Source organism: Eucalyptus grandis, chromosome 8, assembly GCF_016545825.1.
Source record: "Eucalyptus grandis isolate ANBG69807.140 chromosome 8, ASM1654582v1, whole genome shotgun sequence".
Lineage (NCBI taxonomy): Eukaryota > Viridiplantae > Streptophyta > Magnoliopsida > Myrtales > Myrtaceae > Eucalyptus > Eucalyptus grandis.
In genome coordinates, this window is record NC_052619.1 from 61,610,818 (window position 1) to 61,622,392 (window position 11,575).

The 11,575-nt window shown below is 42.5% G+C and overlaps 3 protein-coding genes across 3 annotated transcripts; 2 read left to right on the plus strand and 1 right to left on the minus strand.

The window, feature by feature from the left end:
* Positions 1-47: 47 nt before the first annotated feature.
* Positions 48-1,903, plus strand: LOC104417673 (probable ribose-5-phosphate isomerase 3, chloroplastic; the record flags this gene model as incomplete). The annotated part of the gene is given in 3 exon segments (XM_039300215.1): positions 48-531; positions 534-790; positions 1,440-1,903. Coding segments are annotated over 3 exon segments (996 nt in total), but the record flags the coding sequence as incomplete, so codon positions are not given.
* A 2,931-nt stretch (positions 1,904-4,834) lies between these two features.
* LOC104417674 lies at positions 4,835-7,534 on the minus strand. The gene is made up of 6 exons (XM_018861552.2): positions 7,190-7,534; positions 6,903-7,058; positions 6,380-6,454; positions 6,155-6,280; positions 5,957-6,046; positions 4,835-5,146 (listed from the first exon to the last, which is right to left on the minus strand). Exons 1-6 carry the CDS (start codon positions 7,275-7,277, stop codon positions 5,070-5,072), a joined length of 612 nt encoding a protein of 203 aa, XP_018717097.2. The 5' UTR covers positions 7,278-7,534; the 3' UTR covers positions 4,835-5,069.
* Positions 7,535-8,753: 1,219 nt separating this feature from the next.
* Positions 8,754-11,286, plus strand: LOC104415460 (protein IQ-DOMAIN 14). Its single transcript, XM_010026753.3, has 4 exons — positions 8,754-9,753; positions 9,941-10,180; positions 10,356-10,961; positions 11,049-11,286. The coding sequence occupies exons 1-4, from the start codon at positions 9,403-9,405 to the stop codon at positions 11,067-11,069; spliced, it is 1,218 nt and encodes a 405-aa protein (XP_010025055.2). The 5' UTR covers positions 8,754-9,402; the 3' UTR covers positions 11,070-11,286.
* Positions 11,287-11,575: the final 289 nt, after the last annotated feature.

Sequence of the window (11,575 nt, forward strand, 5' to 3'; positions counted from 1 at the left end):
AGGAAAAAGAAAAGACCACCTAACCTTAATCGCACCAAAAACCTTAAATTTCTCAAATTTCTCAAATTTCTCAGACAAGGACAAATCTAAATACAGAACAAACCAACTCTAACCGCCCATCATCCTCCGTTCTCCCAGAAAATGGCCTCCGCCTCCGCCGCCGCCGCCGCCGCCGCCGCCGGCACCATCTCCTCCGTATCTTCCTTCTCCGCCGCTTCCCGCCACGGCGGCGGTCTCACCTGCGCGCCCCCGGGACCCTCGACCTGCGCGGCCCTTCCTCAACTCCGAAGCCCCTCTCCATCAGGGCCCTCTCCGCCCCATCCCCATCCCCATCCCCCGCCCTCACCCAGGACGACCTCAAGAAGATCGCCGCCGACAAGGCCGTGGGCTATGTCCGCAGCGGCATGGTCCTCGGCCTCGGCACCGGCTCCACCGCGGCCTTCGTCGTGGCCAAGCTCGGCCAGCTCCTCCGGTCCGGCGAGCTGTCGGACATCGTCGGGGTCCCGACCTCGAAGCGCACCGAGGAGCAGGCCCGGGGCTCGGCATCCCGCTCTCGGTCCTCGACGACCACCCGCGGCTCGACCTCGCGATCGACGGCGCCGACGAGGTGGACCCCGATTTGAACCTGGTGAAGGGGAGGGGCGGGGCCCTCCTGAGGGAGAAGATGGTGGAGGCCGCGAGCGACAAGTTCGTGGTGGTGGCGGATGAGACCAAGCTCGTAAGTGGGCTTGGCGGGAGCGGATTGGCAATGCCGGTTGAGGTGGTGCAGTTCTGCTGGAAGTACAATTTGGTGAGTGATTCTGGAGCCCGGTGACTGGTTTTGTTTTTACGTTCTTGATTTAATGTTGAAATGTTGAAAGTTCTTATCTTTGGGAATGTGTATTGAAATGGAGTTGTGTTGGTGTCACTTGCTTGGAAGGATATGTTACTTCTGCAGGTGATTCTGGAGTGCGTTGTGATGTGAAGTTCTTGATTTGAACATAAAGTTTTAATTTTTTGGAGTTTGGGTTGAAATGGAGTAATGTTGGTGTTGCTTGACAGAATTGGTGGAATTTTCGGTGGGTTGGTGTGATCTCCCTGTTGAATTTGATTTGAAGTAATGTGTTTTACTTTTTCCTTGCGGAAGTTTTGTTTTTGTAGTGATTCTGCTGTTCATTTTGTCTGATCTTAGTTCACCTGTTTTTGCGATGGAGAATTGAAATACGAGAAATTGGATTAATCTTGCATGTTTACAACTTCCTCATGACTTGCACGGCACGTGGCTGCATCATTCATTCTCGGTGGAGATCTGAGGAAACCCCAGCATGCCTTTCAAATTTCTAATGGAAAAGGGATTGTGGAGTTAAAAGCTTTCTGCTGTTGACGTTTATTAATGTGCTTGTCGGTATGGTTGAGCTCCCTCAAATGCTGAAAATTAGGTTGATTTTTTATGACAACAGGTAAAGCTTCAAGAATTGTTCAATGAAGAAGGCTGTGAGGCAAAACTGAGGTTGAACCAGGATGGGAAGCCCTATGTCACAGATAATTCTAACTATATTGTGGACTTGTACTTTAAAACTCCAATTAAGGACAGCTTAGCAGCGGGGAAGGAAATATCGGCATTCGAAGGGGTGGTCGAACATGGACTGTTTCTCGACATGGCAACAGCAGTGATCATTGCCGGAAAGAATGGCGTAGAAGTAAAATCCAAGTGATTTTCCCTGGGGAAGGGTGAGCTTTGAATGTGTATCTTCATTCAGATTTTGTAATTCTTATATGGATGCTTAATTTAGTCCGATAAATATTGTGGTATATTCGCAGTTTTTGAGCTGCTAACTGCATCAGATCCTCCTTCAAATGTGAAAATTTTGAATAAAAGAGATATACTGCTCTGACGAATCGTTTCAAAGCATTTTCTGTCATATATTAGATTCCAGAATATATACCCTCTGTTCTTTTTTGTTTCTTTGCATTTTTGGTGCAACTACTCAAATAATGATTCAGAAGATTCATTGCAAAAGTATCCTTATGGGAGCATCAGTTTTGTTATGGATCATCACCCAATTAACAGAAAGAACCAGCATCCTAGAACAGGTTGCCTTGCTTCATGACTATTCGAGTGTATTAACATAGCTGGGATTGCTTGGATTCATGGGGTTTGACATGCTTGCTCACTGATACTGACTCGACAACCAGGTACTCTTTATTTTCTTTCTGATAGATTTGTAGTTTAGAGAGCTAAAGGAGTTTCTCGCCGGTCTACTTTTGGCAAACTTGAGGGAGTTACTCCGTAAGTGCCTAAACTTACATTGGGCTTGGGTGCTGAATGTATGCTTTGTCTTTAGATTGCAGTTGGGTCACCTTTGGATTTATCGTGCGTAACTTTCGGCTAGCACGTCGCGTAAGCAGACCAAATTGCAGTACTTTACTAAATGGCATAGTGATCATATTGCTCTCTCGTGTCAAAAGAGAGTGCTTCGTTCAGCTAAGGAACCTCTGTTTCTAGTAATCTGTCAATCAGCACTAATGCGTGACTAATAAAGTGGGCAGAGATACAGCTGACGGTATCTAGCTTTTTAGCTATACGATCTCTGAGATTAACTAGCACTGTCAAAAATAGCGTGAAACATCAGCTTGCAAGGAATGGGATCACATACAAGATAGAACTAAGGCGCGTTTGGTAACGATTCTGTTCTCGAGAGTAAATTCTGATCATAAATGATTTTTTTTTTTTTTGTTATGTTCCTGGGAACAAATTCTAAACATTTTAAGTTGTTTGGTAACTGTTTAAAAAATTTTATTCTTGAATAAAATTGTGTTTAGTACTATATTCATTGATTTTATTCCAAATCAACTTCTTTTAATTTTTAAATAATTTTTATACTTTTTTTCATTTTTTTTTCTTTTTTTTTTTCATTTTCTTTTTTTTTTTCTTTTTTTTTCTTTTTTTCTCCTATTCTTCTTCTTCTTCAAGCCAATCGCCGGACCGACGACCAGGCTTGACAAGAGCCGTGATGACCTCACCGGAGCGTCGCCGACCCTTGTCAACTAAGCCTCGCCGGTGGCTAGGCTAGCCTCGGGCGGGCGAGGCCGCAGTGAGGCTCACTGAGCCTCGCGGTGGCTAGGCGAGCCCAGCTGAGCTGGGTGAGGCCTGCCGAGCCTCTGGCAGGGGGGCGTCGCGAGGCTTGCCTAGCCTCGCCGGTGGCCAAGCAAACCTCACCGTGGCCGGGTGAGGCTTGCCTAGCCACCGGTGGGGCTGGGCAAGCCTCGCCAGGGCCGGGCGGGCCTCACCCAGCCTCGCCTCGCCGGTGGCTGGGCTTGCCTCTAGCAAGTTCGCCGGAGACTCACCAAGCCAGGGCAAGGTCCGGTGACCTCTTGGACCTCACCGGAGTCTCTCCGGCAACCATCAGCGACCACCGACAATGGCGGTCTGATGGTGGACGGCGGCAGACGGGCAGTCAATGAAAAAGAAGAAGAAAAGAGAAGAAGAAGAGTTGTTTTGATTCTTAGATTTGTTTTCGGAACAAGAATCAACTTTTCTTTTTATTTTTGATTCTGTTCCAAATCTACTTCTGACAACAAAAAAATAGAAATTTGTTATCAGAAATAAAAATTTTACCAAAGTGATTCCGTTCCCAAACTACTCCCGGAAACAAAGAATCATAATCTGGCCTTTTTTGGATGGTTACCATACAGGGCCCTAGTCTTTTTTTGTTACACTGGTGATTGCTAAATTATAAGATGTGATCTTATGACACAATACTAGTGATTCCGCTTCTTGAGTTACTTTTTCCTATCGAAATCCATTTACGCGTGATCATTTTATCGAACCAAATTCATCATCAATCAAGACGAATAAAGAAACCTTTTATAAGGAATGCGCAGCTAGATATTTGATCTATTATATTGCCATGAATAGGTCGTTTTCCTCAAGACGGCGATTCGGATCCACCATTTTCTTAACAGCTTGACATTTTCTACTGATGATAAGGATTCCCAGAAGAGCAAATTATGTGGATGTTGACTTGGGAAGTGTCTCTACTGCGTTGCTTATCTTTTTCTTCGCATCCGATAATGTCTAGCCTTGAATGAGAAAGCTATATGATAGCGCTATTAGATGGGTTTTGCGTTTATGCAGCACACTTGCACGCTAAGTAATACCTACACGAACATGCGATATGACACGATATAACACATCGATACGTCATTTATTAAAAAGTAGAGAAATCTAACACGTTGGAATATGTTATAAATTAAATGTGTTTTTAATATATACATGATTATTTCAATCAAATTAATTTGATTCCAATTGACAAATAAATAAATAATAAAAAAGAACTCATAATGAATTTACACTAAAAATATTAATTCATCATTTGTTAATAACATTCATTGTTTTAATTTGACAAATTCAATTATATTCCATTCCAATAATTCATGAAACTTAGAAAAACAATAAAACATATTCCACTATTAAATTTAAAATTTAATAATAAGTCGAAAAAAAAAAAACAATTCACATTTCACCATCATATATAATAACAAGTCCTTTCCCCTTTATTATTTTTATTATTTTTATTTTTACATATTTACATTTTTAATTCATCATTATTGAAAATTTTTAAATTGATCATGTGTATGTCGAAATCACGTGTCAAAATTTTGGACTTGCATAATGAAGCGTGTGGAGAGAGTTAACCACGTGTAAATTTTTTGACACCTATTGATCCCATATTGGAATATGTCAAAGCCTATCGGACAAATGTCTGAGTGTCTAACACGACATGAAGGCTCCCAAAAAGTGTCGATACTTCTGAGCTTGCATGTGCCTACATGTGCCAGAGAGAGAGAGAGAGAGATTAGGACTAGGCCTTTGTAGTCAAAAACGTGTGTACATGTCTATTATACATCAATAATGTTTCACCTACTCCCGCACCTTATTAATACACGAAAGACTTTTTACACCACATAAAATGAAAATAATGAAGAGAATGCATCATCATCAACAACGACCCTGTGCGTATTCAAGACCATGACATGTGTAGTATAGACTAGGTAAGAGATATAGATGGACCCGGCACATCCCCCTCCTACTTCTTCAGGACCAAAGCAATAGATGTGGTGAGGATGGCCATCCAAACGATCTTGCCCGGAAGGACAGCGTAAGCTGAGAGAACAGGAACAGAGTAAGCTGTCAGAATAGTAATTTGCTGCACATAAAAGACTGTCCAAAAGTTTATCAGCAGGATTTTTTCTTTGAGGTAGACCAAACAATTGATTTTTTCCCTTCTTTGCTACTTAAAACAGTTAACCAGCAGTTCTCGGAGACACCCGATTCACGTTGCACCCGACTTGCTGTACCGTCTACTAATCTCATGCAACTAACGGGACGTCACAACGATGGCAAACCCAATATGAATGTGTTATGATCCTGGTGTACTATGTGTAACCGCTAATTCAGGTGGAGATTTTCATTTGGAGTGTAATTTGAGGGATTGTGTGGACAGGAAGGCAAGGATTACTTGTAGGAGTGTGTGACAAGGTAGGCTTTGTGCGTGTCAACGGCGTAGTGAGGCGAAATTTGAATAATGGCCAAGTATCAAAGTCTTTTTCTCCAATTAAAAATCACCACGCTGCAAGTGTATCAGATCACAAGTACAGGTGGTTTGACTTTTCTAATGCAGACGCTTAAACCCTACCAACCCGAATGAAAAGACGTTTCTTTTTTGTCCTGATTCGTACTGATCAATGGGTCTTTATCATAAGACTTCTCCAGAGAGAGGCCACTAGAGGTTTTCTATTGGTCACGCTTATGTGAAAAGGGGTTTATTCGAAGATCTAAATTCCACTTTTGCCTCCTTTAACATGCATCTTTCATTCTTTAGCTCTTAATGTCTTCTGCAATAGAAATGGTTGTAGAAGTAACATTTAAGCAGAGATATTGGGCATAAGACTGTTGTTTGGCTGCCAATCTCACCGTGACTCCCGCTACCTAAGGAAGAAGCCGTTGTGCTGGTCGAAGTGGCGACTTTGATTCCAAGCTTGGCGCAATCAGCTCCAATTGCACCTTCAATACAAACAACTCAAATGACTAAACTATACAAATAAACAAGGAACATGGAGGTTAATGAGAGACATTTCATTGCGACTTATAAATTCTTGTTATTGTTCTTACAATCGTTGAAGCAAGGGAAAACGCTGACGTTCATCAGATTGCTATAACCAGGACTGCACTGACATATATGATCGTATGATGTTGATTTGCTGCATGTTCCTCCTCCGCAATAGGTCCAGTAGCAAGCTGCAGGAGCAAATGAGTAGAGCAATCTTCAAATTCAGAAAATGAAAGTTCAGAAGTAGTTTAATGAAGAAAATTATAAAAAGGGGTTAAGTTGATTACGGTCAAGGAAAGACCAGTTGAATGGAACCGGTGGGATCGGCGGAGGAGCCGGCATGCAAGAGTACTGGAGCGAACCTGCATTAAGAACATGTTTGCCAGTTAAACGAGTTTTTGTTAAGTACTTGTGTTTTAAAGATTCAAAAGAACATATTCTTTCATATTGGTAAGTAACAGTATCAAAAGAAAGTATATTAATCGGTAACAGTTGCAGTCATTAGCCAAAGCAAGTTAACGGTTGAAGTTTGCCCCACTCCGTATCTTAAAGTAAGCTAGATGTGCATTTCCAGCTAAAGAAAAGCCTAAAACTTGCATATACAGCATTTGTCAACTTCAACCCCCTAACCCAATATCTCAAGCTTAAGATCGCATCAATTCAAGGAAAATAAGTAGCTGCACAGAAGTATTCATATAACTATATATGATATTGCAGGAAGAGAGGTGGGTAAGGAGTTGAGCTCCCGCTCTTCCTTGACGCGGGACGGTGTCTCAGCAGTAGTGTTTGAGAAGAAGCGAGTTTACTCACAATTGGGAATGACACAAGGGAGGAACTTGAGATCGTCTTCATTGTCCAAGCGCGTCCTCCTCCATCCGGCCTCGCACTCGCAGATGTAGGTGAAAGGGTAGCTCGAATTCGTTACACAGGTCCCTTTTCCACACTCCACCTCATCACACACCTTCTCTATATTTGTTTCATCACAAAAGAGCACATTTCCATGTATTAGCATAGCATCTCTGCTTGAGAGAGAGAGAGAGAGAGAGAGGGAGGGAGGGAGGGAGGGAGAGAGAGAGATGATGATGATGATGAAATACCATTAAAAGGAGTCCAAGGGAATCCTAAAGCTGCAATTGGTAGCAGCACAAGCACAGCTAAGAAAACTGTTAACCTGGAAGTAGCCATAACTACTAACAAGCTATATTTGCAAGAGCTGGCAGTTGAGCTTTTCTGATAAGACGTATCCGACGGAATATGTATATATAGGGGAACGAGTTTTCTAGGTACCCATTAGAAAACAACGAACTAGAGAATGAGATTTTCCAACTCACGGAAGCTTCTTCAGAAATTGCACATTAATTTGAAATCCACCGAACGGGTCATAGGGTGTATTGTCCACCCCGACAAGTCAGTGGGAATTTTCAAATTATTTTTAGCATTTCTTGCACCTTGGTTTAGTGCTTCTGTTGTCCCATAGCCTCCAATTGTTGACAGAAAAACCGGAAAAGAAAGAGAGAGAACAAACAACCAGGTCCAGAAGTGGGTAGGGTCAGTCCAATGTCATTTTCAACATGGAAAAGATGAAGATCAGAGTTTTATCTGGTCCAGACAAGCCAAGACCTGACAGATAGAAATTAGAATATCCGGGGAGATGTGAGAGATGGTGCAGAAATTCAGAACAATGAGATTTGCCGGTCCGTTTTTCGTTTTTGCATGTCACAGAAGCTTCTTCCATTTCATGTGTGCGAAAATTCAGTCTTAGCCAATAAGAAACAGACGAGGGACAAGTAGTTTAGCAGTCGTTTATGTAATGGTGACATCGACACGGATATATGGACCCAAGCGTTTTGGTGGGGATTGAGATTGCTGAATTCTCAGCTGAATTGGAATGGCCTAACTTCCAAGGAAGGACTGAGGAACGCCGTGTCCTCACGACTCGACCCGGAACTCCAAAGATTGAAATTGAGGAATCGTGAGAAGAGGAGGTAATTCGATGGACCGTAAAAGAAAGAAAGCGGACCAAGTTGGAGTAATTTTCGCAATTCGATCGGTCTGTAGCTCGGTACGTAGTAGGACTAGAAAACTAGATGAGGCCCCTACTGTTATATCCTCTTCTCTTCCCCAGAATTCTCTTTTATTTCTGATGCGTTGACTCTTGTTTTTGCAACTCGGGGTGGTTTGGTTCAAGTCCTTTTCCTAAGTCAAATTTTCTGGTTTTTGAGCATGACTTTGTGTCACAGACTACCAAAACAGGACGGCACATTGATCACGCATATCCGCTGACACTTTCTAGAAGTACTGCTCTAGACAAGTTCGATCAATATACACAGTGAGAACACTTGGAAAAATCGGTGCGACCTATGGATCCGGGGCCATGCATTTGGACGACTTCGTCATGCTGTTTGTCCCGTCGATAGCTCCTAACTTTAACTCATCATCATGTTTGGCGCATCATGCCAGCAGTCAACCCCCCCACTCCTGCAAGCGCAGGGAAATGGCTTGGCCGTCTTCTTACTCGAAAGACGCGGTCTCAAGCATAACTGACATTATTTTGTTGTCAGATATACGTTTTTATGTGTTAGAAAGGTAATCTAATTATAAAGTTAAGACATCTAAAATTCATTGGCAAAAAATTTTTGCATCTTCAAATTTTCAAACTAAACCTTTGCAATTACCATCTTAGACATATATAGGGTCATCTCAACTTATATTCAAAATCCAACTTCCCAAATCTTATTCATCGATAGCAAAAGAATCTGAAAAAACACATGACATGAATAAACTGAGAGTAGTTTTTTAAGACTAGAATTTTTAAGGTTTTAGGCTGGGGAGGGCTGGGCCTGTTATAACACATTGCGAGCCCCATTGTCTTGAGAACAGTGGCTCTTCATGCACTTTGTTTATGAAAACAATAGCAAGAGAATGTTGACAATTTTACAAGTTATAAGCTTACGGGTTGCGTTAGAAAAATGAAATCCTAGATACTTTTTCAGTTTCTATAATGCAGAAAAGAAATCTCGGATGATGACAACCCTTACAGGTTATAAAGCTTCAGGAGAATGGCAAATGGCAAGACAGGAAGTGAAAACTATCTGCAGGCCTCAACCAAACAATTAATTTGACTGAATCACTCGAGTCCACACAGCCCCAGATCAAACCAGGACAAAAGTTCATTACATACAAGAAAAGCTAATGAATTCAAGAGCTTCTTGAGTTTCTATAAGTATAAAATTCATATAGTATAGAGCAATTCAGGAAGAGGGTCTGCGTTAATTCTCAGTTTCTTTTCCCATATTGTGGTGCTAAGAAGATGGGAAAGGCAAGCAGATGGATCCGAAACTTCTTGTTAAGGAAAAGGGATGAGAAAGATAACAAGAAGATCAACGATGCTTCTGTTTTATCTGGGTATGTGGCTGCCAGCAGCGGTTTACCACTGCCAACCCCGAAGATAAAAAGGCGGTGGAGCTTCGGGAAATCCGCAGCCAAAGGCAAGGCACACAAGCTCTCAAGGTCGATGGACTTGACCGAGACTGCTCAGCTGGTGATGCAGGCAAGGGCCGAGTTTCAGCTTCAGCGCGACCGCTCGTTGGCACTGTTGGCCATAGCCAGTGATAAACATGCAGCTGCAACGAAAATACAGGCCATCTTTCGCTCTTACTTAGTAAGTATCGTTGTTCGTACAGTAGTTCTTGTTACAGCAGTTTCTAATTCGTCAATTAAAATGAAGCGAATCAGGTCCAAGAATAGATGTAAGGATCCCCATGTTGTGTTGCAGAAATTTGACTGCGTTTTTGTAATACCAGTCATAAGCTTTAACGTTTATTATCATCTGATGACAAAAATTGCAGGCAAGGAAAGCATTATGTGCTTTAAGGAGTTTAGTGAAGCTCCAAGCGCTTGTGAGGGGTTTCCTTGTGAGGAAGCAGACTACAGCCACTCTACGGTGCATGCACGCACTAATGTCAATTCAAGTCCGAGCCCGTGTTCAAAGGATCCAGATGGCAGAGGAAGCACAAGTCACGGTTCCTAGGCGGTCGTCAGTCCATAGAAATTCATTCCAGGATGGCTACAACAGGAAAGTACAGAAAGTAAGTGAAAAGCAAATTTTCACACGCAATACGCAATTCAAAACTTTGATGTTTGAACATTCCTTCAGAGATTGTATTTAGTGATGATCGATTCATTTTAGAAGAATATAGTGTATCTGCAATTCAGTAGTATAATTAGTGAAAACGAATCTTCATAACACTCCTGAGCAAACAGGAACCGCTGGATAGAAATCCCATAGAGTCATGCCAAGTCTCAAAGAGCAAGAGTGGCTACTTCAATCAACCAAAGGTGGAAAGAAGAATAGAGCAAGGCTTTACCACTTACTTTTCCGGAGACCTCTCGGTAGCGAGACAAGGACAACAGTACAAGGAATACTTCTTTTCCTCGGCACAAAACACTCCCCAAGACAATCGGTCCGTCATCACTAAAACGAGATCAAGAAGAGATTCTTTCGCTTTTCATCACACACATACTGCGGACTCTGCATCTCAGAATTATGCATTGGGGCCGCATTACATGGCAAACACAGAGTCATCGAGGGCGAAAACCAGGTCTCAGAGCGAACCAAAGCAGCGGCCCAAGTGGAGCGCATGGCAGAAGAGCAAGCAGACCCCATCGGTGGATGGTACAAGCACACAGCTCGGGACTCAGTTGAGAGACCTCACTCCAGGGCCGAAACTCGCTTCTCAAGAAAATCAAGAACCGTGGTTCGTAAAGCTCTATAAGTCGAAGAGATCGGTCAACGACAGTGAGAGCGATACCATTACCAGCACTGTGACTACTCATTCCAACTATAGCAGACCTCTTATCGCCTATGAGGTATGACTCGAATTGAAGTACATACGTGGTGGTTACTCTTTACTTTCTTAACAAAGATCTTGAACTTCTTGGATATGCTTGCTGCAGCCGCATTTGGCTATGTTCTAAAGACGGCGTAAAGCGTATTTCAGAGACCAGAGCGTGATGCCATCAACTTGGCAGTGAAGGAGGTGGCTTTTGTACATGAGAATGCAGAAGATGGTTCTTTGGTCACCTAGAGATTCAGATTTGGATCGTAATTGTGTGGAGCTCAGAATTAAAGCATTACCACTGTTGCCTGTTACCTCCACGTTTGAATGCGAGTCATCACCACGGGTTGGCATAAGTTCAAACGGCTATGTATAAAGAGACCGACCAAAGTCTCCAAAAGACGAATTTTCATTCAGGCCAAAAAGGAACATTACATGCATATAAGGTCATCGTTCTAAACCCCACGAGCAGTGCCAGATATTTGAACAAAATCATCTTAAATTGGAAATTTTTTTCATCCAACAATAACCTAGACATATGCCCAATATTGGTACAGATCTGCAATTATATGATACCATACCAAAAGATTTTCTGTGCATGCATGCGAACTCCATGTATGGTGCACGTTACTACTTATCATTCTA